The sequence below is a fragment of the Myotis myotis genome, unplaced genomic scaffold (genome assembly GCF_014108235.1).
Source record: "Myotis myotis isolate mMyoMyo1 unplaced genomic scaffold, mMyoMyo1.p scaffold_m19_p_5, whole genome shotgun sequence".
Lineage (NCBI taxonomy): Eukaryota > Metazoa > Chordata > Mammalia > Chiroptera > Vespertilionidae > Myotis > Myotis myotis.
The window spans coordinates 15,636,373-15,663,881 of NW_023416357.1; the positions used below are offsets into that span (position 1 = coordinate 15,636,373).

Sequence of the window (27,509 nt, forward strand, 5' to 3'; positions counted from 1 at the left end):
GCACCGACCGCCCTCCGCGGCCCCGCGCCTCCCACCCCGCCCGCCGCTGGGAAGCGATCCCGGGCCTGGCGGCGGCCGCAGCGGCTACTGACCCACCGGCGAGGCTCGGCGCCCGTCCGCAGCGCGCGGCCCGCATGGCGGCGCAGAGGAGCCCCCCGCGGGCGCGGGAGCGGGAGCGGGACCGGCCTGGCGCCCTGGCCTCAGGTGGGTCCCGGGCGGGGTGGGGGGACCCCGGGCAGCGTGGGGCGCCCTCTCGCCCGCCGGCCAGTCCCGGGTTTGGGGTACGAGTCCCGCGCTCGGAGGGGTGGCAGACTGGGGGCCCCTGACCGGGGCGGAGGCGGTGTGCACCCCCACACCCTGCAGGACTGGGCCGCCGTCGGGGACCGGGTCGCCTCGGATTAGGAACTGCGTCTTCGGGAGGCAGAGCTGTTTGGGTCCGGGCAGCCAGAGACCGGCCTCGGCGGGGAGGGCAGGTGCCCGGGGAGAAGCCGCCTTGCGGGGCGGGGCGGGGCGGGTGGGGGTTCCGGGGAGCGGCGGGGTCCCCCTCGGCGTCCCCTCTGAGAACGTGATTGTCGTCGGAGGGAAGTTGATGGGTTTCGCGCGTTGCTGGCAGAGGATGTGGCCCACACCTTTACTGCGAGCGAGACTCGCGAAACAACAGAAAATTGGCTTTTTAACAACAGTGTCACCAGGGACCAGAGCAGCAGCGCCGTGTGGCCCAGGTCGCTGAGGTCTGGGGCGCGCCTGGGCCTCGGGGTCCCCGCCCTCTGCGTTGGCAGCGGGGTCCTCACCTTAGACGTGAAGGCTTTTTTCCAGGCCATCCTTCTGGTCTCAGCTCCGAGAAGGTGGGCACCACTGCTTCTCCACTCTGAGCACCTTCCCCTTCTGTAGCTCTCTGGTGACCATTCCAGGGGTGTGAGCCCACCGCTGAATTTGGGGAGCCTGCCTTTTCCCTGCATTTGGGCTCCAGGTTCTGTAGCGTTTATGGGAAGTTGGCAGGTGCCAGGTCTGCGTATTGATTGCTGTTCTTGGTCCCAGCAGGAGCTTTTGATTCACAACAGCAAACAGCTGGGGCTTTTGCTGTCGGGTGCAGTGGAAACAGCACCATTCTGGGAGGCAGGACGTGAGTTTTAGGCATCATTTTGTCCAGGACTGTGTGCCTAGAAGCCATAACCACTCTGGGCTTCCCTGTCCTCACCTGTAAAACAAGGGCGTTGGGCTAGCTGGACCCCCCAGGGCCCTCCCAGTTGAGAGTTCTGTGATCGACTTACCTCCCACTCTCAAAAGTTTGGAGAATAAACTCATTTTCCAACCTCTCTGCACCTTGGATTATTATAGAATTAGCCAAATATTTCCTGTGGGTGTATTCGTTTGAACTTTTCATTATGTTATTTTCTTCCCTTCTCCCTGCCTTATCTTGGCAGAGAAAGCAATGTTGGAAATAGAGGTAGGGTCACAGCTGGAAAAAGCTGCCTTGAGAGGCGGAAAGGTGCCTACTCTGGGCTTAACGTAATCGCCAGGAATGTTTCCTTCCAATGCACCACGTTCAAGGTGTGCCAGCACCGTGGGCCCAGCAGGAATTCTTTCCCCTGCTCCAGCCTGTGGGGCTGCAGTTGGTGCGTGGCGGTGGAAGAATGCGATTCAAGGATCAGGTTATGGAAAACTTTCCTCTCCCAAACATAACCTCCGAGAACGTAGGAGCATAGTTTCCCTTCTTTGTCGGGGCTGTTTGGAAAAAACAAAGTTTAAAATCACTTGTCAAAGCTAGGATGCCACAGCCCTTTAACCTACCCCTAAGCGAGGGACCAAGGTTTGCTTCTGAGATAATAGCAAAGGATAACAAGGGATACTTGACAACAGAAAGCAAACGGGCAATAGCAGAAAACTCACAAAGTGGGCAGGGGGATTTGGTAGCCATCTTTACCGTTTCTTTTTAAGTGAGTGGTGGCTCTTCTTCACCACTATCCATCCGTTCGTTTAGGAGAATCGTAAGGGAAGACTGGAGGCTCAGAGTTTTCTGTCGGTGTTCTCAGGAGCCTTGGAACTCCATGGTGGTCCCTCGGGGCTGGCCTGGCTGGGAGAGCCGGGAGCAGGATTGCCCAGTGTGGAATGGGGGACCATCAGCCGGATCCCCCCCACTCCAGCTATATACGGAGCAGCTGTACTGCCACCCTCCTGGTTTATATGCTGTTCTGGGTAAGATTTGGTTTGGAGCGAAGAGTCTAATGCTAAACAAAAGTTTAGAAATAAAGGTCATGGCTAATGTGTTTGAGTGCTGCTTGTGTGTTAGCTCATTTATTGCCTATAAAGTGCTTAGAACCGTGCGTGGCCTACAGTAAGTACTCAGAGTAGCTGCTGTTATTACTATCATTACCTTATGCATGAGGTAGTTGTTCATTTTAATCCCCATTTAGGAAATTGAATCACATGCAAACTGGTACAAGACCCCTCCTTCTCACCTAGACTTTTCTGCTAATTAAAAAGTGTATTTCTTTTTGTTGTTGTTGTTAATCCTCACCTGAAGGTTTTTCTGAGAGAGTGGAAGGGAGGGGGAGAGACAGAGAGAGAGAAACATCGATTAGTTGCCTCCCGAACGTGCCCTGACCGGGACCAAGGATTGAGCCTGCAACCCACGTAGGTGCCCTTGACTGGAATCCAACCGGGACCCTTCAGTTCACAGGCGGACACTCTAACTACTGAGCCAAACTGGCTAGGGTGGAACGTGTACTTCTTAATGTCTTGGATTCTTTTATTCCAAAGCCATTCAAGGGTGGCTGGCTCTATGTATGAAGCAGATGTTTCCGACCTGCCACGAGCAAGCAGTCTGGCCTGCTTCCTTGGGGATCACAGGTACCACACTAGGCAGGCAGGTGAGTTTACCTGGTGAGTTAAAGAGAGAGGGCAGATTGGAACCCACTGGCTGGTCAGCGGCAAGCCGAGATGAGGATTGTGGGGTACAGACTTTCCCTTCTCAACACAAGTCTGTGCTTAGAATTGTGCCCTTATTCTAGAACCTTATTCCAGTGCCCTCAAAGCCTTGCTCTCAAGGAGTGGAACTGGGAGCAGGAGGGGCACTGGCAGTGGGCAGTGTGTGCCAAGGGGGAGGGGGTGAGTAGCTGTGGTACTTGGTGTGCTAGTCATAACCTTAAGGAGAAATATTTTCCTTCCTTAAAAAATAGTTTGAGCCCTAGCTGGTTTGGCTCAGTGGATAGAGCATTGGCCTGCGGACTGAAGAGTCCTGGGTTTGATTTCAGTCAAGGGCACATGCCTGGGTTGCAGGCTCTATCCTCTATAGGGGGCATGCAGGAGGCAGCCGATCAATGATTCTCGCTCATCATTGATGTTTCTCTCTCTCTCTCCCTCTGCCTTCCTCTCTGAAATATACTTGAAATACACTTGAAAATATACTTGAAAAATAGTTTGAGGACTTAGGAAAAAAACAAACACTGCAATTAAACACACACACACACACACACACACACCAGGATGCTTAAAGCCAATGGTCCATAGTTGTTTTTGCAGCCTGTTTGCCCCACTTTATACTTCTACTCTCAACCTTTCTGTTAGATTAAGTGCCAAATAAAATGTAACTTTTGGTACCAGGTGTTTTAGCTAAGTGGACATTCTTGACTGGCATAATTATTAAATTGACAGTGACCTTTCTTCACCTGGCTCCCTGGAGTGGGTAGGTGCTGTCCTATGTACCTGTAGCACCCAGTGCTGTCCCCGTCACAATAACGTTGGACATTTTCCTTCTCTTCTTGGTGCTGGATGCGGAAACCATGCCCACGGGTAGTCTTATGTAATCTTTCTAAGTGCCACTTTGTGACGCTCAGAATGATTATGGAATTTGCTCAAAGTTTCCAGCTAGTAAGTGGTGGCCAGGATTCAAACCCTGGTGGTGTGACTCCACCCACAACAGACTCGTAACCACCGTAACCACCCGCCTGCTTCTGTCTCCTGAAACTGTGCAGGCTTATACCCGAGAGCACTCTAGTTCCCAAGGTTACGGCATCACACTTACGCGGTTCTAAAGTAAAGTTGGGTTATCATCTTTATACCATTGTTGTTGCTGCAGGTATCTCTCAGGTCTGAGGTTCAGGAGAAGAGAGATTATGAAAAGTTATCGTCAGCCGCTAAAATTTCCTGCAGGCACAGCTCCTCACACATGGCTATTGGAGTCTCTGGAACTCGGAGGAGTTATCAGACCAGTTGTATTTGGCCTTTCTCTCCTGTCCACTTGAATCCTCCGGTTCAGTTGCTTGGGACAATCCATTTTTGAAAATCAAGGTTGTATACCATACCCATTTATTGATTTGTAATTATTTTAATGGAAGAATATTTAGATGTCACGTCACAATAAACCAACAGAGAAAAGTTTTTGTTTACACACTCATTTTGCCAGTAATCTTTTGTTCTAGTCATGCTCCATTTTTCTACTTTTTCATTTAATTGGAGCCAGAATAGACAGGTGGTATCATGTTTAAAATAAGAATATAGAAAAATGTTATAGGTCCATTTCTAGGACATCAAGAGTACTGTTAGTGCTGTCGCTGGTATTCCCAGGTAATAAACCCAAATCACAGAAATTGTAGCACATAAAATGCTATGCTTGCTAAACTCTGAATTGAGAATTTAAGTCTTTCGTTGTTGATTTAACCAGGTGACTCTCACTTTCAGTCTATGCAGAATTGTTGGATGATAGATACATGGTAATTTAAAATAACTTATTAAGTCTTTCTTTGCTTGCCCTGTTACTGTTTTGTAAAAAAAATATTTTTATTGATTTCAGGGAGGAAGGGAGAAGGAGAGAGAGAAACTTCAATGATGAGAGAGAATCATTGATTGGCTGCCTCCTGCATGCCCCCTACTGGGGATCGAGCCCACAACCCCCGCATGTGCCCTCGTTCAGAATTGAACCTGGGACCCTTCAGTCCACAGTCCGATGCTCTATTCATTGAGCCAAACCAGCTAGGGCTGCCCTGTTATTGTTTTTTTAATGAATAATAGGGTTGGTCTTCTAAGAGGGGGACTAATAAAGTAATTGGAAGTCAGTTTCTCAAGGGAGACCTGGCCCCATTCAGAGAGAAGCAGAATCTTATTCAGTGTCAACGGTTGACTGTCAGGAAAAGAGAAGCAAGGCTGCCCGCTCTGGTCCCCATTACAGTGAACGTGAGCTCCCTGCTCTCCAGGTTGGGACAGCCTCAGCATACAGACCAGCTCCTGCGTGGCTCAGGACCGAGGTGGGCTGGGTGCTGGTGGAGGGAGTTCATCAAGGCACATGCTTGGAACAATTTGTGTCTCCTCCTCTAAGCCAGGACAGGGAGTGTTCCTCGGAGCATTTAGTCTCCTAAGACTAAGAGAAGTGAACAAAATTCTTTCTTACCTGGTAAAGAGAGAATCTTTCCTTAAGTCTTAGAATAACGCCTGGCAAATCATAGGTGTATGTATTTGTTGACCTGTGGCAAGACGGCCTCGGCTTTCCTGTGTGATCGCTAAAGTGCCATGAGAACTCAATGCTCTGTGTCTTCCAAGTCGACTGCTAGGACAGGTCGAAAGGCCGTGCAGGAAGCAGAAGGGCTGATAGGAAAGGAGAAGTGGAAGAGATGGCAAGCCAGTGCCTGCGTGGGCTGAATGTAATCAGTCCCTATCTAGGCATGAGGGGCTGGATGGCACTGATGTCCATGGACAAGATCAGATCTTTGTCACTTTACTTGGCATTTAAAAAATGAACACGGAGTTCAGTTTGTAGCTAAGGATTAGTTTGGCTGCTCACTTTAAAGTGCAAGCGTAGCCAATGGAATTATTAGTATAAACATTGGGTCTCGGTTTTGCATCTGAAACAGAGAGAAGAATCATCTGAACTGAGAGAGAGTTTATTAGGTCGGTTTTCTCCATGATATATCTCAGTATTCAGTTCTGGGTACTTAGCTGATTGTCATGATAGACCTTGTACAGCCAATGCTTGCTGACCTGCCTGAATGTCATTTTGTCATGCTTTAATGTTCCAGTGTCTTCTCCCATTTATACCTCGTTGATTGATTCATTCAAAATGTGGAGCCTACAACACGTGACTCCCTCTTGCCCCTGTCCCAGTCTTTTCTATCTTCCTTTTTTTCTTGCTATTTTTTGGAAACTGGTCACCTCCATGGAAGGCTCTTTATCAAAACTATGGTTCAGGTCAACCTCTGAAGGTTGGAGTACTTGCTAGTATTTGTCAAGCTCTCAAGTGTCTACTGTACATGCTCAGGGCATATTTCCTGTGGTGCGAGTTCTGAGGAGTATTTTGAGTTTAGTTGACCTTCAGTTGCCTCACAAATACTTAAAATCCTGTGCCTGGTGCCCGGATGTGTCTACCTCCAACAGAACTCTGAAGCACATTAACATAAAGAGGCCTTTAGAGGATGAAAGGAAATAGTGGTTAATGGCTTGGCCCCCTGGTGTCTGCTCAGAGGGGAGGAAGCTGAGGTCCAGAGCCGCCCAGTTCTCCAGGACGAGACCCTGAGTTCCCGACTGCCTGGTGCCTGCTCGTTCCACTACCTTCCCACCATCCCACTAGGTGACCACTTCACATTCTCACTTCCTGCTTCCCATTGTCGTACGTGTAGTTAAGGGAAGAGAAAACACACTGGCGGCTCCCTGTTTCTGACATACGTGGTAAAAGTCGGAAGGGACCACCAAGATCAAGGCTCCTGGGTGGAATTATATGGTGGAATAACGGAACAATTCCAAACAAATGAATCAATTTCTCCCATGTCAGAGCTTCCAGGTGGCTCCCCGGGGCTGGAATGGGCTCCATGGTGTCAGAGGCCAGACTCTTTCCACTTTGTTTGTACCATGCATAGCTTCCACGCCCACAGTTACTCTGGTCCAGGATGGCTGCTGAACACCCATCATCACACTTACATTCTAGCTAGTCTGGAGGAGCAAGGGCAAGAAACACAGCCCTCTCAGCAGAGCCTTCTGAAGATTGCACACAACACTGAGCATTCACTCACATGGCTACATCCAGCACCTGCGGAGGATGGAATGTACTTTATTCTGAGTAGGTACATACCAGAGAGAGAGAGAGGACACTGGCATTTCTGTATTGGAGACATATGGACTAGATCTGGATTACCTGGATCCATTTTATTTATTCAGCAAATATTTATTGACGGCCCATAGTGTTGCTCAGCACCAAGAAAGCAGAGAGAAAGTAGACACAGTTGCAGTCCTTAAGATGTTTGCCTACACAGGGAGACAGACGCTAATCAAACACAAACACACTTGTATAAACTGGGGCCAGAGCTGTGGGGGAAAGGGACACCGTGTGCTGTGGGAGAAGGTAACAGGGATCTGACCAAGCCTGCGGGTTGGGAATGGGCAGAGAAACTTTGCCCACGGAAGTGACACTTGAGCTGAGAGACAGAAAATGAGGGGTGGGAGGTGGCTAGGAAGAGGGTCCCGGGTCAGACCCCAAGGACCCCAGACTGGTGACCACTGTCCCAGTTTGCCTGGGACTGAGGGATGTCCTGGGACATGGAGCTTTCAGTGCTAAAACCAGGAGAGTCCCAGGCCAGCCAGGATGAGTTGGTCACCTCCCTGGAGGTCACATTAATAGTTGGGCTCTTTTATTATTAATTTCAGGAAAGTTCCTTTGTAGGTAATCACCCAGCCATAGAAAAACAACAGCTGACTAGTAAACGCCGTCCCTCACATGGGCCAACAGAAGAGGCGCAAAGCACAGGCCGCACTTGCACGCAGTTGGATGACACGACCAGTGAGACTTTCCTTGATCTGCATGATTTCTCTTAACCGTAATTTTGGAAATGAATTGGCATGTGATGATATATTGGAGATAACAGCAACAGCCAAGGGTGGAGGCAGCCTTACCCCACCGCTCTGTCTCTCAGCACCGGCAATACATTGGAATCACCTGGGAACTTAAAAAAGGATGGGTACCGGGGCCCCAGCCCAGTTAATGGGAAAATGCCCAGGGCAGCCAGACCGGTGATTCTCTGCTCCTCAGAGAATCTCAGGCGCCTCAGACTCCGTGTGCGTGGGAGGCGTGGGGTCTTGTAGATGCAGGCGCCCTGGACTGTGGTTCTCAGTGCCCAGGTGGTATTGATGTTCCTGCGCCAGAGACTTGGAGTACAGAGCTCTCGTGTGTGATGTGATGGTGTTGAGGCCACCAGCTTCTCTTTAGGAGCACAGACCTGAAAGATCACGTAAAGGTAGATGGGCTCGTGAGAGGAGAGAGGTAAAGACTTGAGGAGGGACAGGGAGCTTCTGCTGTGCGCTTCCATCCGTGGTGGGTCCATCCCGACGTCTCGTCTGGTTGCCGGGGATGGTTCCTGGGTTCAGGGACCAGTGACTAGGACAAGGAAGAGACAGTGAAGAGTGGCTGGGACAGTGCAAACCATGGCATGTGAGAACTGGTTCAGAGAAGGTTTAATCTAGTGGAAGTGATAGCTGCCTTCTAAGTTCATGCTTGTTCATTGTTTTGAATTCTTGGGAGAGACTCACTCAATGGAGGCAGTATGTATGTAGTTTAGTTCAGAGGGCACCCTGACCTTGAGTCAGAACATATGGGTTCAAGTTCAGACTTCTTGCTTTCTCTGGGCTTCAGTGTCTTCACCTCAAAGATGCGTGTGACAGCTCCTCAGGTGACCAGGTGCACAGTGAATGAAGAGTCAGCTTTCACCTTAGAGGTGCCTTCAGGCCAGTGGGGGATGCGTCATGAATATGCCTACCTACAGTGTGGGCCTGCCTACAGTGTGGGCCTGCCTACAGTGTGGGCCTGCCTACAGTGTGGGCCTGCCTACAGTGTGGGCCTACCTACAGTGTGGGCGGAGCACCTGGGAGAGGGAATCAAGCCTTGGAGAGCCAGTGGCATTCCAGTGCCTTCAGCGCAAAGCATTCTGTGATTCTGTGAAAGATTTGAAAGCTTGTCATACAGAAGAGGAATCAGACAGGAATCAGACGTGTCTCATGACCCCAAGCAATAACGACTTAAATTGTGGTTACAGATCTGATCACATCAGCCTTTTGCTTAAAACCCTTAGGGCGCTTTCCTTGCTCTTCAGTTAAACGCCAGTGTCTCTCACCGCATCTAAAGGCCCTGCTGACCTGAGCCTGGCCGGCCTCCCCTCCCTTTCCTGGCCCCAGGAACTCTGGTGCATCCTCAGGGTCTCAGCTCTGCCCCTCATCCGACACAGGTCTAGGTCGGTTCCCATGTTACCTCTGTTGACAAAGCCACCTTCCTTTCCTCTGGGCCCTGGCCGTGGTTGTGCTCCAAACACACCTGGAGGGTCCATCTGAGAATCGCCCCTACAATAGTTGTGTTCACAACTGTAGCATCAACTCTTGGCCTGCAAGAGGAGCTTAATCTATATTCATAGAGTAATGATAGGTTTTGACCAGGAAAAGAGAAACATTCCAGAAAAGGAAGTGGAATCCCACGAAAGAGAGTGAGTGCCCATGCGGAGAGGGATATAACACTGTCCAAGAGAAGATGGAGGGGAGACTGTATCAGGGACTGGAGAGTCTGCATCTACGTGGTTAGTGCCTGTGGTTACGGGCACTCTCATGGCTGATTGTGTTCCAGTTCTCAGTCGTCACTGCTGGTCTCTGCCGTTGGGAGACTCTTGGGGATCACAGAGGCGGAGTAATTTAGCTGAGGTCCCGCAGCTAGAAAGTGGCAGAGTCCCGGGCCTGTTTTGCCAAACCCATTGCCTGCACCCAGCCAGGGAGCCTGCTGGCTGGCTGAAGTGACCCTGGAGTTCTGGGATTTCCCGGGAAGGATGACCTTGCTCTTCACCTGAAGCTTATCCCATCTGCAGCTTTTGTGACTTAGTAGTTGGGCGGGTTTTAAAACCCCTCCATGCTTAGACAAATAAACTTAGACCTTTTACTATGACGGGTTGCATTTAACACTCCTAAAGATGTGCCCAATAAATAAATAAATAAACACATCTGAGCTCTGATGGTATCACACACGCACGCGCGCGCACACACACACACACACACACACTTCTCAGTGTTTGGCCAGGAGCAGTTTCCTGTTGTATTACCGACACTCCTAGTTTCGCCGGAGCCCTGGTAAAACAAGCCCAGTCCTGTGGGGGTTGTGCTAAACGCTGAAGTAGGTTGCACGACAGGGCTGCCACGGAATGTCTTGCTGGCCATGACTTTCAAGATGAAAGCCTTTCACTGGGTGCTTCTCCTGCTCAGTGATACGGATCTTGTAGTTGTTGGTCATAGCACTTTACTAAGTGGAAAACTGTCGTTTCTTAATTGAGCAGAACTAATACCTGAAATGCAAAAGCATATAGAAAGTCTTTTGACTTCACCATTTCAGAGGTTTATTAAGAGGATTTTTTTTCTGAATATTTCTCCCCTGACTGATATAAAAACAACCGTCCTATGGTTTTACAAGAGCCAAGACCATTTAAACTCAGTTTTTTACACGGCCGTGCTGACCCTTGGAAAATCTCTCATAGCCTCCCAGTGCTCCCAATTATTAGAAACCTTGATGGCCTATCAGGATTTGTTCTGCATGTCCATCATTCTGTTCCCATATTGCTGAGTTTGCTTGGACGAATGCTTTATTCTCGAGCCTCTGAGTTTCTCACACTGACCTGAGAGAGCTGGCCCACTGGGGAATGGAGGTCTGCTGCCGCCTGGGCATCCCAGGGCTTGTGTTATTCTGTGTCCTGGCCAGTCCCCCACACCAGGATGCGCTGACCCCGGGGAGCGTGGGTAGTGGCACTGTGGGCCCGGACAAGCTGACCAGTAGCCTTTCCTGATGGGAAGACATCACACCACCAGATCATGAGCTCCCTGGGGCAGGCTGTATGTATTTCTCGCCCCCCCCCCCCAATCCTCATATTCTTACTGATGATGCTCCAACCAACTGAGCCACCCGGCCGAACAGGCTGTGTATCTTTCATGTCACTTCACTGCCTGCCAGCCCAGCGCACAGTCCACATGGGAAGAAGTATAAGCAAAGGGTGAGGGGCAGGGGGAAGAAGGTCTTTCCAGGCCCCTCCCTGTCCGCTTGGCCCAGTGTACTCTCTGCGGTACCTCCCTCCCTTGATCAGAATCACCCAGAAGGAGTTGTGTTTTTCAAAGGGATTAGTGTTCCGTGACACAGCTCAGAAAAGTGTGGAAAATTTACCCAACACCTCTGATGTGCGTGTGAGTGTGAGTGTGAGTGTGTGTGTGTGTGTCTCCTCCCTTCTGCACTCCGCCCCCACCCCCCACTTCTTTGCCACAGGGGGAGTTACAGCTGCCTGGGAGTGCCGCCTCCCCACCCCCTCTGTCTGCTTCCTAATCCACCCGTCTCTCTTGGCCACTCTTCCTTCCATCTCCTGGTGATTAACCATAACATGGCATTGCAGCAGACAGAAATATCTGGTGTATTTATTAAATTAAATTTAGCATTTCTTACCCTCCATTTTTTTAGCAAGATGATTTTAATGTGTGTATATATCTTCATCCCCGCTGCTGTCTCAAACATTGCACTGAAGCTGCCTTTTAGCTCTGGCCTAATGTTCCCCTCTGTGGCCCACTTGGTAGCCCTTGACCCACCATCTCTGCTTCAGGTGCAAGTCCCGGGGCTGGGAGTTTAGTGCACAGAGGGCCCCAGGCCCTGCTGTGCTGCAGGCGGAGATGGGGAGGAGAAGCAGGGACAGTGGCAGGCCAGGGAAGGGGAAGTAGGAAAGGGCCTGGAGCAGCGTGGAAGCTCCAGGCCAACCAGACATTGAGGAGTTTCCGTGAGAGCGAGCCTGGGGCTCCCGGGGGTCTCCGCACGCTCACCCGGTTTCCGGCTCTTCAGTGTCTCTTAGTTTTGTTTTCAGGTGTTTTTCTTTCTCTCTTTTTTTTTTTCTTTTGGTTTCCTGTTTGAATTATTTCAGCTTTGGTACATTTTAGAGAACGGAAAAAAATTCTAAGTAGAATTTTACCACAAGAAACGGTGGCATTTTCCCCCCCAGTTTTAGTCTGTGGTCTCATCTGCCGTATATAGTCTGAGATCACAGATGAGATTTTAGTCTCAGCCACGTTGTTGATTTCAGGAGGTTCTGGGAATTACTCAGGGGTGTCTTTACTAAGTGTAACTTCTGATAGTGTGGGTTGGGGTCTCTGGGCGTGTTTGAGTACTGATGACGGGGGCAACGTATGAGAACTAGTTAATCCGCTTTCTAATATGAGAGAAACACCTGGTGCTTGTATATTGCACCTCATTTCAGCCACCACCCAAGTGGTCCAGTCCAAAAGTATTAAAAAGAAGTGTCCATTTTTGTCACTTGACAAGCGTTAAAGAGGATCAAATCTGTAATTCCTGGCAATGCTTCTGTTTCCTGCGTCTCCTTGCCACCCTCACTACCTGGCGATTCTCCAAAGCCTCCTGCCGCCCACACTCCCTTCGCTTCTTGCCCTTGCTCTGGCTGCTCTGTTTATTATGTCGGATGACTGAATCCCTGGTGGTGGGACCTTCTCTCCCTTCCCACTAGTGTCAGATCCCACGAGGCCAGTTCCGTGTTAGGGAGAGGACTTTCCCAGGGTGGGGGGCCCGGGGGGAAGGGGTGGTGGGCAGACAGTTGCTGAGTTCTCCGTGGCAGGCCCGCAGAAGGGGGACCCCGGTGAAGACTCTGACACGGAGAATTTGATTCGCTCTCAGCTCTGCTTGAGGAAATGAGATTTGACTCGGGGCATCATCAAAGTTGGGCTCACGATAGTGTTTGCGAGGCCCCTAACTTACGGTGTTCCCTATCTGCTGTTTTGAGTGGTCATCCAGTTATTGACATCCAGGAATTTTTTTTTTTAATTCTCTCTTTAAAGGCTTTATTTGCAGTGGCCAAGCTGATTGGAAGATTCCTCAGCTACGAAACTCAAAGGCAAGATAACCTGGTTTGAGTCATTTGACCAAAAAACGGCGGGCACACCAGGTAGAGGGCAGTGGGAGTTCAGGCTTCTGTTCTAGGCGTGCCTGAGAAGGCGGGATTGAGCCTCATGTGTTTTTCTGATAAGTTGATACTATCACCCTTTCTTGGGTTGGAGGCAGGGTTTCACTTTGAGGATAAGAACCGGAGGCCAGAGAAGTGTGTGTGTGTGTGTGTGTGTGTGTGTGTGTGTGTGTAGGAACAGGGAGAACCATGGCTTGCAGTGAGTCCTGCTGGAGGCCTGGGCAGCTGCATCACAGGCCTCATGCTCAGAAGGCCCCCGTGTGGGGTCTCAAATCAAATACCCTAGTGGCCAGATGGTGACTTGGGGCATGCAGCAGGTCAGATGGAGTCTGTGACACGTGGGAGCAGAGCCACTCCGAGGGCGCAGCCAAGCCCCAGCTGAGAGGCCGCGGGCTCTCCAAGTCCATGGACAGATGAGACCGCCCAGTGGGAGGCAGGCAGATGCTGTGAAAGGCTCTTCCCAAAAGAAGAAGTGCAGATTGCAGTGATAATTCATAGCTGGTGTGGGACTCAGGGAAACGGGCGCTCCCGGGCCGGGGTGGGAGTGTTAATTGGCAGTGTTGCTTTGGAAGGCACTTTGGCAACATCTGTCAAAACTAAAAATGTGCACACCCTTTGACCCAGAGTTTCCTCTTCTTGAAATTATCCTAAGAGCTGTCATGAGCCACAAGGGCTGTTGGGGAATGTTTGTCTCAGCAATGTTTGTAAGTAGATAATGGAAACAAGAAAGTGTTTATCAATTAGGCAATGGCAAGGGAGGTGATGGTCTGTCTTTAGACTGCAATGTTATGCATTCTTTAAAAAGAATATTGTAGCCCTGGCCAGTGTGGCTCTGTTGGTTGGAGTGTCATCCCATGAGGGTTCGATTCCTGGTCAGGACACATGCCCAGGTTGCGGGCTCAATCCCCAGTCGGGAAGTGTACAGGAGGCAACCGATCAATGTTCTCTCTCTCTCTCTCTCTCTCTCTCTCTCTCTCTCTCTCTCTCTCTCTCTCTCTCATCAATGAAAAACATATCCTCAGGGTGAGAATTTAAAAAAGAGAATAATGTATATCTATGTAGTGACATAAAAAGTTGTTCAACTTGTTATGGTGTTGATATGAAGAGAAAAAACAAACTAAAATCTTGTGCAGCGTTTCCTTTTTCTAGAAAATGTTTATGGCTACAATAGGAGAAATTGTGCATCACAGACAATATTCGAGTTCTCATGTGAATTTAAGGACTTACTAAAAATATTTGCACATACCAGAATTTTCAAAGTTGAGAAATCAGACTGAATTAGCAAAAGTTTAAATTACAGATGTAAAGCAGTATGGCTGTATACTTTTAAACAATTCATAAAAAGTTTTACTAAATTTCTAGGTAGGAGTAAGTCTATAATGAATATTTAATCAATTCTAAACAATAATCACCTGTTCAGTAATAATATAAAAATAATATGTATTTTTATTTGCTGGTAATTTTTTCCATTTCTTTATCTCCTGGTAAATTCTTTATTGAGAGTGTAAATGCCCATCAAGGATGATCAAAAATGCTAAAAGTGGAGACTCCAAACTGAGGAAGCTTTTACTCCATTAATCACTGGAATTTTCCTAAACCCCGTACTGCGGAAGAAACTGTTTCACAATGAACCCCAGGAGGTTTGGCCACCGTTCAGAAGTCCTCTTCCTCATTTGGGCTTCAGCATTTTACATGCGCAAACAGAATCATTAGGAATCTCCCCGCTTAGCGCAATACTGCAAGTGCTCCGTTTGAGCTCTCCAGGCCTGTCTGGCGCCCCCCTTGTCAAATCAGGGTGGGAGTGTGGACCCAGCAGCACATCTGTCTCCAAGACTCCTCAGGGCTGCTCGCCCGCAGTGATGTCTGTGCGCCTGCTGTTTGAGTCACCCATTCCGTGCCTACGGTGATGCCATGATGTGGCCTGTACTGTTTAACCCTTTTCGGTCCAACATCCAGACTGACTCGACAGACCAGGCGCTAGGAGCAGGTCCAAGGTGGAGCTGAGGTCGACACCGCAAACCGCTGCGATTATATGCATTGTCAGTAAGGTGCTGGGTTGCATGTGGGGAAATGTTTCAAAAGATACTACACTATGAAATGTTTTAAAGAATCAACTCTTTGATTGAACATAGTTAATAATATAACTAGTGAATTTTTGGTTTAAACTTTAAAATAAGAACATTAAAAAGTTCAACATTCAATCCCGTCAATTAATTTGGACCAGACTGTTTGAATTCCAAAAATAAAATTGGACCGCAAAGGGTTAAGAATAAGTGGATGGTGGCGGCATCACCAGAGGCCCCTGCTGTGATTGTCCCCCTCTCCCATGTGCTGGGGGGGGGGGGGGGGTGGTGCCTGGCCGAATCCCTGGCATCACTGGATGTTCAGCACCTCGCAGGGCGCCCTGTGCTGGTTCCCAGGTCATTTCATTCCGTCTTTCCCCAGGGAGGCCAGTGGTGTACCCCTCTTTCACAATGAAGACAAGCCAGGTTTCCCGCAGGCACACAGTGAGGTTAGGAGGAGAAGCAGGCTTTGGGCTCAGGTTTGAGGCATTCCGGAACCCACACTCTCTCTGTTTCCACTCTTCCTCTTGAATTTTGGGAACAAAGATATTCTTGTATATGACACTGATTATATAGGAGAACGAGGCGTTTCTTTAATTTTTCAGATTGAATTTTTGAATGTTGTAAGCAGTGTTTATGTAAATCAATCATAGACACTGCAGGTAAAATTATCCAATGTGTCTTTTTTCCCCCTTGAACAAAGCGAACTTATGGAATTGTGATGTGATTTTTTTTTTCCAATTAAATATTTTTAGGAAATGGCCAAGTTCACTCCTGGGCACTAGTCACAAGCCACGCCTTAGACACCGCATGGGGAATAGCAAAGGGGTCCGTGATGTTGGCGGTTTCCTTGCTGGTGGCTACCCTCTGCTACTTCCGAAGGCTGCACTTCCATTTAGGGCACCGGCTGAAATGGTAGGTGGTTGTAGCATCTTTAGATTCTAAAATATCCTTGTCCCAATTTTGGAATTATTATTTTCTTTGTCTTTTAGGTGGAGTGGATATCTGCAAAGAAAATTCAAAAGTAAGTGTTTTCATGCGTATCTTTCCTTATTTTTAAGGTGCAGAGAGGTTTCAAGAAGGAAGAGGAAAGGGAAAATTAACTGCCTTTTATTTTTCCTTTGGTTCAGGGAACCTCAGCGTGGAGGCGGAAGTTGATTTACTCAGCTATTGTGCAAGAGAATGGAAAGGGGACACGCCCCGAGCCAAGCTGATGAGGAAGGTGTGTCTGTTTGTCAAGGTCATGGAAGATGGAGAATATGTGTGTGAAAAAGTCAGAGAACAAACATTCCATTCTGCTTTATGGATCCAGTGATACCAAAAGTGGCACAAGGGACAACGGTGGCTCTAATTTAAAAGCTAAACAGTTGCTAGGCCATTGGCTTTGGGCCTTTTACCTACAGCCAATGCCTTCGAGAACGGGGGTGAACTCAGTCTGTGATTTCAGAAATCTCAAAATCGGCTCTTTTCGGCTCTCCTGGCCAGGCCTGTGAAACCTCTGCACAGGAGGGGAGATTTCTGTTGTTGTAGGGATCAGTCCGCTTAGCAAAAGTAGTTAGAGGATTTTTAGAATTTTCCATTGGATCAGTTTTGCTAAACATCCCCAGCAGTGCTGCCTAGCCTTGTCACTAGCAAAAGAAGAAGAAGGAGAAGAAGAAGAAGAAGAAAAAGGTAGTGCATTTAAAATAGCTCTTAGCATGGTTTTAAAGTGTACAGCGTTTTCCACTGTGATCAGGCTGTCCATGACTTCCCCACAGTGATGTTCCCTGGCCGGGGGCTTCCAGGAACGTGCTATCTAGCATGGCACTGTCTCTCTACACACAGGTCACTTTGAAATGACATGTGGTCCAATGCATCACTTGTAATTGTTTTTATTTGTATTGTCTGCTTTATTTAGGAGTACAGTTCACTGAAAATGTATTGCACTCACTTTCCTGAACTTCTTATCCCGTGGACTTTATAAAAGAACTTCCTCTTTTTGTGCCACTAGGCGTACGAGGAGCTGTTTTGGCGGTATCACATTAAATGTGTTCGACAAGTAAAGAGAGATAACTACGACGCACTGAGATCGGTGTTATTTCAGATATTCAGCCAGGGCCTTTCTTTTCCATCCTGGATGAGAGAAAAAGACATCGTTAAGGTATGTCCTCACATGGGAAACACGTGAGACTCACCTTGATGGTGACTGTACCACAGCCACTCCGGGCCTCCTGTGGGCGGCGGCCAGGTGTGCAGGATGGCCTGAGATCGAAGGAACTCTGGGAGATCCTTTAACCAGGTCCTCTGTCTCTCATGTCCGTTTGCTAATAGACCAGTGGTCGGCAAACTGCGGCTTGCGAGCCACATGCGGCTCTTTGGCCCCTTGAGTGTGGCTCTTCCTAAGCCTTAGGAGTACCCTAATTAAGTTAATAACAATGTACCTACCTATATAGTTTAAGTTTAAAAAATTTGGCTCTCAAAAGAAATTTCAATCGTTGTACTGTTGATATTTGGCTCTGTTGACTAATGAGTTTGCTGACCACTGGCCTAGACCATCTCAGAAAGGTAATTATACTCAGTTTTGTTTTTTTTTGTTGTTTTTTTTTTATTATTATTATTATTTTTATTGATTAAGATATTACATATGTGTCCTTGTCCCCACGTTACCCTCTACCCCCCCCCCCCCGCTCATGCCCTCACCCCCCCGTTGTCCATGTCCATTGATTAGGCCTATATGCTTGCATATAAGTCCTTTGGTTGATCTTTCCCCCTTACCCCCACCCTCCCCTACCTTCCCTCCAAGTCCCGACAGTCATCAGCTTATGTTGTTCATTATATTCCACAAATGAGTGAGATCATGTGGTATTTATCCGCTCTCCAGTTCCATCCATGCTGTGGCAAATGGTCAGAGTTCCTTTTTCTTCTTCCTCTTCTTAAAGAATACCTTTCAGCATTTCATATAATGCTGGTTTGGTGGTGATGAACTCCTTTAGCTTTTTCTTATCCGTGAAGCTCTTTATCTGACCTTCTATTCTGAATGATAGCTTTGCTGGATAAAGTAATCTTGGTTGCAGGTTCTTGCTATTCATCACTTTGAATATTTCTTGCCACTCTCTTCTGGCCTGCATGGTTTCTGTTGAGAAATCAGCTGACAGTCGTATGGGTACGCCCTTGTAGGTAACTGACTGTCTTTCTCTTGCTGCTTTTAAGATTCTCTCTTTATCTTTTGCTCTTGGCATTTTAATTATGATGTGTCTTGGTGTGGTCCTCTTTGGATTCCTTTTGTTTGGGGTTCTCTGCGCTTCCTGGACTTGTAAGTTCATTTCTTTCACCAGGTATGGGAAGTTTTCTGTCATTATTTCTTCAAAAAGGTTTTCAATATCTTGCCCTCTCTCTCCTTCTGGTACCCCTATAATTCTGATGTTGGTACGCTTGAAGTTGTCCCAGAGGTTCCTTACACTATCTTCATATTTTTGGAATCTCTTTTCTTTTTTCTTTTTCGGTTGGGTATTTTTTGTTTCTTTGTATTTCAAATCTTTGACTTGATTCTTGGGATCCTCTTGTCTGCTGCTGGATCTCTGTAAATTATTCTTTATTTCAGACAGTGTATGCTTAATTTCTAGTTGGTCCTTTTTCATGTCCTCCATGGTCTCACTATACTTATTGAGGGATTCATTAAATTTATCGGCGGTTTCCATAAAATTCTTGAAAAACCTTATAAACGTGGCCTTGAACTCTATATCCAATCGTTTGCTTTCCTCCATTTCTGCCATATGTGACCTGTTTCTTTGTCTCCGCATTTTGGCAGCTTCCCTGTGTTGATAGAGTGGCCCTGCGCGCCAGGTGTCCTGTAGGGCCCAGTAGCTCAGCCTCCCCAGTTACCTGGGGTGGACACTCTTGGTGCACTCTTGGTGCCTTGGTTGTTGTAGAATCTCTGGGAGGAATTGACCTCCAGGCCAATTGGCTGTGAGAATCAGCTGTGTCTAAAGTGGGAGAACTTCTGTGCTGAAGACACCCTTCTGGGGCAAGACTTGCTTCAGTGGGGCTTTGGTGCTCACTGAGTCTGCTCCCTGAGTGTGTCCCTTATGGATCTGAGGAGTTGCAATCTGGATGGTCCCACTCTGACCACTGGGGACAGTGGCTCCTGGATCTAAGGAGGTGCTAATTCAGCCTCTGCCTGAGGCCACACAGCAGGAGCCACAAAGAGGCTCAGCTGTGAAGCAATGCAAGCCGCTGCGGGGCCTTGGGCCTTCTCTTGGAAGTTCCGGGTCTGCCTGCCTGGGCTGCAGTTAGGTACATTCACATGCAAAAGCCTCTGCCGCAGCCTGGGTGGGGCGGGGTCTCAGGGAGTCAAAGGGCGGATCAGGGAGCTATGGCCGATTCTCCGCCCGGAGTCGCGCGTCTCAGTGTCCCGGTAACGGCTGCAAGCACCTCTGAGGGAAAGCCGCCCTCAAGTTTGCCCGCTGCCGGACAGACCAGCTTCTCCCCGTATGAGACCTGGGTCCCAAGAGACTTCCCGGAACCGGAGTTCAGAGCAGTCGGGAGTTTGTGATTCAAAAAGACAGCCGCGTCCTCAGGCGCCACCCCCTTTCCTCGCGCGCTCGAGCCGCCGTACCTCTGCACTTCACCTCCGCAGCGCCTCTGGCTCTCAGCGTGCTTCTCTTTCCTTCTAGTTGTAGAATTTACACTCAGCCAGCCTTTCTGTTGTTCTGGATGATGTTTGCTCAGTCCTTTGCGGTAATTTTCAATTGTTGTGTGAGGCGACAATTTCCCGGTGTTTACCTATGCCGCCATCTTAGTTTCTCCCCTCAGTTTTGTTTTTAACTGCCATCGAGAGAGACAGCTGTCCTTTATAAGTAACGTGGGCTACTAAAATTTACTCTTTTACTATAGTTAACTTTTGACAAATACATACAGTGTGTAACTACTACCCCAGACGTTCCCTTGTTTCCCTTCATAGCCAGTCCTCTCACTCCCAACCCCTGGCAACCACTGATTTGTCTTCTGTCCCTGTGGTTTTGTCTTTTCTAGGATGTCATATAAATGGAATCATCCAGTGGGTGGCCTTTTGAATCAAGGTCTTTTACTTAGCATAATGCACCCAAATGGTTCCACGAATATGCTGTTGGTTCCTTTTTATTGTTGAGTGATGTTCCTTGACATGAATGTGACAGTTTGTTTATCCATTCACCAGCTGAAAGACATCTGGATTGTTTCCAGTGTTTAATACTGTGAATAAAGCTGATATAAATATTCCCATAGAATCTTTATGAACATAAGTTTTCATTCCTTTTGGGGGGCATTTGCTGGGGTCCATCCCCATCAGGTCCAGGGGTTCCCATAGGTGGGGACAGAGTCAGCGAAGAAGGAATGACACGGAGGCAGCGTTCAGTTGATCAGCATAGCGAGGTTCTCCCTCCAGGATCTCCAGCCAGGTTCTGTGTTTTATTGTCTTGTTACATCTGTATTTATACCAGTTGATTTTAATCCTGTCAATTTCCATTCCAAAGGTTAGGGTGTTTCTTATCTCCATTCCAGGGAGTAAAGATTATGTAGCTTAAGGGTGATTGCTCGTAGTTAAAGTGATTAACTACCCGCCTGGCACTTAGTTAAGAGGTTTTATTCCCTCCCTAACTTCAGGGAAAAATCCCTAACTGGGGAAACAACCTTTCTCGGAGAGGTGACCTTGAATAAAACACATAGTGCCAAGAAAGGGAACAAACATATTAAGAACAGTATGCTATATACGCCAGGTCCCTTGAAACATATGTTTCTTCCCTGCAGCGACTGTGTCAAGCAGTAAGGATGGACCGGCTTCCAGCAGGCATTGTTGGGTCTTATGTTAAGGGTGTGCTTACTTAATAAGAACCTGCCCACCCATCTTTTCCGAGTGGTGCCACCATGATGCACTCCCGTCACGAATGTGTCAGGGTGCCAGTTGCTCCACGTTCTCACCAGCACTTGGTAGTGTCAGGGTTTTTGTTTATTTCATTTGTGTTTCAGCTAGTTTCACTGACACTAGCATATAATCAGTATGTGCTAGTGTCATTCTGCTTTTAGTTTGCATTTCCCTGATGAGTTATGAGGTTGAGCGTCTTTTCCTGTGCTCATTTGCCATCCATATTATCTTCTTGGAAAAATGTCTGTTCAAATCTTTTGCCCATTTATTAAAACCATTTTTTAATTGATTGAGTTTTGAGAATTCTTTATATATTTGGAATGCAAGTGCTTTATCATATATGTGATTTGTAGATATTTTCTCCCAGACTGTGCCTTATTTTTTCATTTTCTTAACAGCGGAAGATAGTGCCTTCTTGGTGATAACTGAATTTTTATTTTTAATGCAGTATGCTTAATCTAGGATATACATTTAAGTTGGAGGAGCAAAGAAATATAACATGTATATATATATATATATATATATATATATATATATATATATATATATAGCTACACACGTTCTAGTTCCTTAACGTTTTTAATTTTGAATTGTTTTTATTAGTTTCATTTTATCTAGCAAACACTTGACAGGTGTATGCAGTGTGCTAGCCTGCTGCACAAGCTGAGCGGGTGGGAGATGCATGGGATGCCTACGGTGGATCAGGTTCCTCCGTGTCCCATAATCTTACTTAATCCCAACAAGAATCCTGTAAAATTGTCCTTGATTTACAGTGGAGGATGAGGCTGAGCAGTTAAATTATCTGCTGGTTGAGTCACCTCCCAGCTGGCGAGTGGCAGGGCTGGGTTTGAACACCAACGTGCATCATTCTAAAATCCACATCTTTCCAGATATACTGTGTTGCTCTAACATTGGTTAAATATAAGTTCTAAAGGGATATATCTAGGTAGTTTTGGAAATGTTTTATTCAAAAAGTTCGTTTCTGTAGATTTAATTTTTTTGTTTGTTTTTTTTGTTTTGTTTTAACTTGTATGGTCATAGATACATTTCTATTTATTTATTTATTTATTTATTTATTTATTGTAGGCATAATCTTATATTTAAATTTTCATCAGTTGTGAAATTGTGAATTAAGAATATGATCCATATCACAGAATCCACAAATCTAAAAAAAAATGACTATATAGTTCTCCTTAACTGCAGTCATAGCCTTTCTAGATGAAGATTGCTAAATGAGATTATGTGCTATGACATATTCCAAACTGTGTATAATAAACATGGAGATACTAATCACTTTTGGCATCTTTTTTTTTTTTTTAAGCTTCCTGAAAAACTGCTCTTTTCACAAGGTTGTAATTGGATCCAGCAATACAGCTTTGGTCCTGAGAACTATACGGGTTCGAATGTGTTTGGGAAATTGCGTAAATGTGTGGAATTATTGAAAACACAGGTGAGTGTTTGGCGGCTGGGGTAAAAGGCTAGGGATGAAAGCATCTGCCCCAAATGGGGCCACTTTTCTCTGATGTCAGGCATATCACTTTCTGTCAGCTAAGTGGGAGATGCAGGCAGCAAGCTGCTTCAGGTAACTGATGGTTTCTTCTTGATCTTCATTCTCTTTCAAGTGACAAATGAGAGAGAGCAGTGTTGCTGTTCTACATGATAGTTAGGCCCGTTACGGGCTATGGAGCCCTTTGTGGGCTGGCCAGGAACCTGAACGGTCATGGGCTTTTGTGTCCCCAGAAATATAAGGTGAAGCTCCAGACAGGATGCTCAGAAAGGCCCTTCTGGAATGCGCCCTATTCATTACTGGGCGAGGGCAAAGATGTTATAATTTGAGTTGGAGTTTTTCCTGCCTTTTAACCATTTGTACGCCATAAGTGTCAATAGATGCAAGTGGCAGACCTTTTTTAATTAAATTCAAAATATCATGGCAGTTAACTGGTTAATAAAAACAGATTTGGGGTTGTTGGAATGAGTCCTCCTTGGGAAACACCATAACCTTTCTGGGTCACAGTGTTCTTATCTGTAAAAGCGAATTGTAAATAGTATCTACCGTGTACGGTTCTGGTGAGGATTCAATGAGACAACACACGTAGAGTGACTTCAACTGTGCCTGGCAGCGGTGGGTTTAAAGCACTGTTGGTGTATCACTGTTGGCCGCTGGAATAGCCTTTGCCTAACCCAGCCATCGTAAGCAGTTTTAGGAAACTGACTTGCTTAGTATTTTACCTACTGGGTGGTGCTTTTGTGAAAAACTATTTCATTGAAACTAGTTTGTTATTGTAAAACTAATAAATGCTTATGGTTTTAAAAAAATCCATATCAAAAGATATAAAATGAAAATTTAAAGTTCCACTCCCCTTTATTAGTTTTATTTTATAAGTACTTTACAAGTTATGCGGTGTTTTGCCTGGATGGTTTATTTGGTGGTTAGGGCGTCAGCTGAAGGACTGAAGGGTCGCAGGTTCAATTCTCAGTCAAGGGCATGTACCTCGGTTGCAGGCTCGATCCAACCAATGCATATGTCTCTCTTACATTGATGTTTCTCTCCCCGCCCGCCCCACTCTCTAAAAAAAATCAATGGAAAAAATATCCTAGGGTGAGGATAATAAAAAAAAAGGTTATGCAGTGTTGTGTACATTCAGCCTTACCCTTCTAAGTTTCACTTTTGCGGCTGTGTTTTTAGTGGACTGAATTCAGTGGAATTAGAGATTATCACAAGAGAGGAAGCATGTGCAACATCCTTTTCTCTGATGCCATTCTGGAATATAAACTGTATGAAGCTTTAAAGTTCATCATGCTGTATCAGGTCACTGAAGTTTATGAACAAATGAAGATGAAAAAGGTCATTCCCAGTCTTTTCAGACTCCTGTTTTCCCGGGAAACGTCATCCGATCCTTTGAGCTTCATGATGAATCACCTAAATTCTGTCGGCGACACCTGTGGACTAGAGCAGGTACGTGGGGCAGAAGAACTGTGTGTGTTTGATCAAGGAGGATAGTGGCAATACTTGAACACATAGGTTTGGTGTTTGCTTTCAGCAGTGATAAGACCAGCTGCGCAGAGTGGTCGGTTGGCATTATTGCCCCTGAAGGGCGGAAAAGAAGAGTAACGAGCCTCCCTGCTCCGAGCTGGTTGCCGTGTGCCCTTCCAGCCGGGTGCCGGGGAGCCTTTCTGAGCTTGTGTGCTGCCTCTCAGTTGATAACAGGTTCTCCCACAACAGAGGTGAACCAGGAGAAATTCCAGTCGGAAAATGAGATAAGGTTTGGGAAAGCATTCGGTTACTTACTGCAGATAAATAGAAATTATTGAATTTTTTTCTAAATCCAAAAAATGCTTTTATGTCCCCATAGAAAAGGATTTTTTGTTTTGTATTGTTTTGCTTTGCTTTCCCAGAAGGTGCACAAAATCATCTGCACTTTTTACACAAATTGATTTAAAATGATGTAACACTGGTGGGAAAACAGTGTAATTTTTATTATGAGCATTCCCTTATTTTTTATTAGATTTTCCCCAAACAGCTCTCCCTGTGATTTCTTCATGCTAGTCTAGAGAGATGCTCCTCCGCTTGTCCCCTGCATTTGCCCCTAACCCCGTGCCCACGCAGTGGTTCGTGCGTGGGTCTGTCAACAAGCACGCCATGTCACAAGCTGCTGAAGAGCGTGCTCCCGCGCTGGTGGGAGGGCAGGAATCGGGAAATGTGTATCTGTGACCTCTCTTTCGTCTCTTCCCCAGATTGATATGTTTATACTTGGATATGCCCTTGAGGTCAAGATAAAAGTGTTCAGGCTGTTCAAGTTTAACTCCAGGGACTTTGAAGTCTGCTACCCAGAGGAGCCACTCAGGGAGTGGCCGCAGATCTCCCTGCTGACCGAGAATGACCGTCACTACCACGTACCTGTCTTTTAAGTCTGGCGGGGACCGGGCGCCCGCCAATGACAGTGGTCACACCTGCCAGTAAAGTGTTCCTGGAAAACAGAAACTAGTGTTGTAGCCACCGAAGGAATGAGGCCCTTCTCTGGAGTTACAGGTACATGGGACGCAGCAGTGCACAGGTGGCTTTTCTCTGTTTTTCAGTGATTTCCTCCAAAGCAGCTGCACTAATTCATTGTGGGTCGTGGTTTGACCTCATTCGTGAGGGCTGTGGTCACTTCACACATGGTGGGCCTAGACAAGCACGAGAACGTTTCGTTTGGACAAGACCAACAACAGGAGCAAAGAAAATGAGTAGGTTTTCCTACTAACCTAGAAAGAATGAATTTGCTTCTGACTTTTACGTACTTCATTAAGAATCTTGTCTTTGGTTGATTTTGGATCCTCATAAACATGGCCTTATTTTATAAGCATTAGCTTCCCAGGAATCTATGGTATATTGATTTTCTAGAACCACTTGATTAACTGTAAAATTATGGGTATACACACACACATACCCATATGTATACATGTATAGTTTTATATCTATACATATACACACAAATGACCACTACTTTGTAATGTTGTACAATTTGTTTTATATCTTTTTGCATTTTTTATTGTTACATCTGGCCAGTTTAATATGTTTTATATAGATAAAAAATGATAAATTCTGTAGATTAAGGAACTGAATGACAGTTATTAAGCTGTCAGGAAAATATTAAACTGTGGTGTATTGACATGTGTATTGAATGCGTGGTAGATAGAATCATGCCCCCCTTTCTCCACTTTCCCAGAAAGATGTTAAGTCCTAATCCCAGAACCTGTGAGTATGTTGGGTTGAATGCAGAGGAGAGTAAAGTTGCAGGTGGAACGAAGGTACTAGTCTGCTGAGCTGGTTAGAGGGAGATTAGTCTGGGTTCTCCAGGGGAATCCAATATAATCACAAGAGTCCTGACAAGTGGAAGAGGGGATTGGAGGAGTGTGAGAGTCAGAGGGAAGTGAGAAACCCGAAGGACAGTAGGGAAGGACAGTAGGGAGAGATGCGACATGCTGGTGTTGAAGATGGGGGAGGAGCCACAAGCCAAGAGATGCGTGCAGCCTCCGGGAGCTGGAAAAGGCAAGGGAGTGGCCTCCCCTGGAGCGTCCAGGAGGGAACACGGCCCTGCCAGAGCCGTGAGTTTAGCCCAGTGACACCTGGGCCGGACCTCTGACCTCCAGAACTGTAAGATAATACATTTGCGCTGTTTCAGTAGCTATTTCCGGAAATGTGTCATAGCAACAATAGACAGTTCTTGGGCTAACTAATTTTGGAAATACTTTTCTAGTTTATTTTGGTAATTTTTATTTTGGCGGTACTATGCTAGTCTGTCATGGATTTCAATAAATACAAAATACTTCAAATCTTGGCTAACCATATACTGGCCTCCTTGATGTGTTTGAGGCTGACGTTTTCTCGCATTTTCATATTGTTTCTACTATAAATAAAAAAAGAGGTATGGTAAATGCTGTGGTGTATGAAAATAACATTGACTCTTGAATAATCACCAGTGTGTCCTACATAAGCCAGATGTCTAAATTGTACGTTGTGTTCTGCCTGCTGTCGATTTTGTTTTCTGGTTGGAGAGTAAATAGCTCAGACCACTTTGCATTACTTTGAGAGCCACGCAAACAAAACGGGCCCTCTTGGTTGATCTCTACAGTCCTTTCCTGCCTGGAAGTGTCTATGCTTTTGCACAAGCCCTGTCATGTAATTGACACTGTGGGAGGTTACCCCCTGATGCATTACAGGGACCTGGAAAAATGAACTCTACCCTTTGCGTTGACAAGCAGAGCGGACGAGAGCCTGCGTGGGCTGTGACTAGCACTCCTAGGATTGCTGCTTCTGACTTCTGGCTCCAGTGGCACCTACCTCGCATCTGTATATTGCCACTCGCCTTGCAACCCCTTATCCAGTGTCATTATTTCCTCATCTATCCAGGACTGAAAGAGAAAACCCTTTCACGGGGATTGGCAGCCTGTGGCTCTGTGACATGGCGACCCACTATGTCTATCCTTCACTGTGTGCTGGGGCACAGGGCAGAGTGGGGCAAGAATTCTTTAAAGAGAGGGGCAAGACCAAATTGTGAAAACAGGACATTTCAGTACAATGAAAGGAAAAAGTAAAGGAGACCTTTAAATAGTTGCTATTTGGGGGAAGGCATCAACACAGGATTTTAAGGGAGGAGGTATTTTATGGTTTTATTTTTAATTCAGTTGTATATTGAATGTAACAAACTAATTAGAAGGAACTGCATATAAATTAGCACCACTTTTAAATGCCAGCAATTAATTGGAGGTGAATTGCCTGTGTGATGCCAACATTTAGTGTCTTTCTAACATTATTTGTTTTAAATGATGAATTATAGCAAAAATGAAAACATATGCCATTGTCTTTTCTGATTTTAGGTGTTTCTCTCAAGTGTTGGGTATGTGTGTCCATACTGAGGGGTTGTATGAATATTAGTACAATTTACCATTAGTACATACAATTCACCATTTTAACCATTTTTAAATATATAGTTCAGTGGCATTAAGTACCTCCTCGTTGTCATGCAACCATCATCACCACCCATCCTCAGAACTTTTGTCATCTTCAAGACTGGCTTTTTTGATAGGAGGCAAGTTTAATTCTCCTACCTGGTACCTGTTGTTTTGTTGTTGTTT

The 27,509-nt window shown here is 46.5% G+C and overlaps 1 protein-coding gene across 2 annotated transcripts; it reads left to right on the plus strand.

The window, feature by feature from the left end:
- On the plus strand, positions 1–27,509 carry OTULINL (OTU deubiquitinase with linear linkage specificity like). Of its 2 annotated transcripts, none has more exons than XM_036309870.1 (8): positions 1–204; positions 15,769–15,928; positions 16,006–16,037; positions 16,144–16,235; positions 17,004–17,153; positions 22,213–22,341; positions 23,578–23,847; positions 24,627–27,509. In XM_036309870.1, exons 1-8 carry the CDS (start codon positions 135–137, stop codon positions 24,798–24,800), a joined length of 1,077 nt encoding a protein of 358 aa, XP_036165763.1. In that variant the 5' UTR covers positions 1–134; the 3' UTR covers positions 24,801–27,509. The 2 variants fall into 2 exon arrangements, with proteins under 2 accessions (XP_036165763.1, XP_036165762.1); XM_036309869.1 differs by lacking the exon at positions 1–204 and adding an exon at positions 1,073–2,196.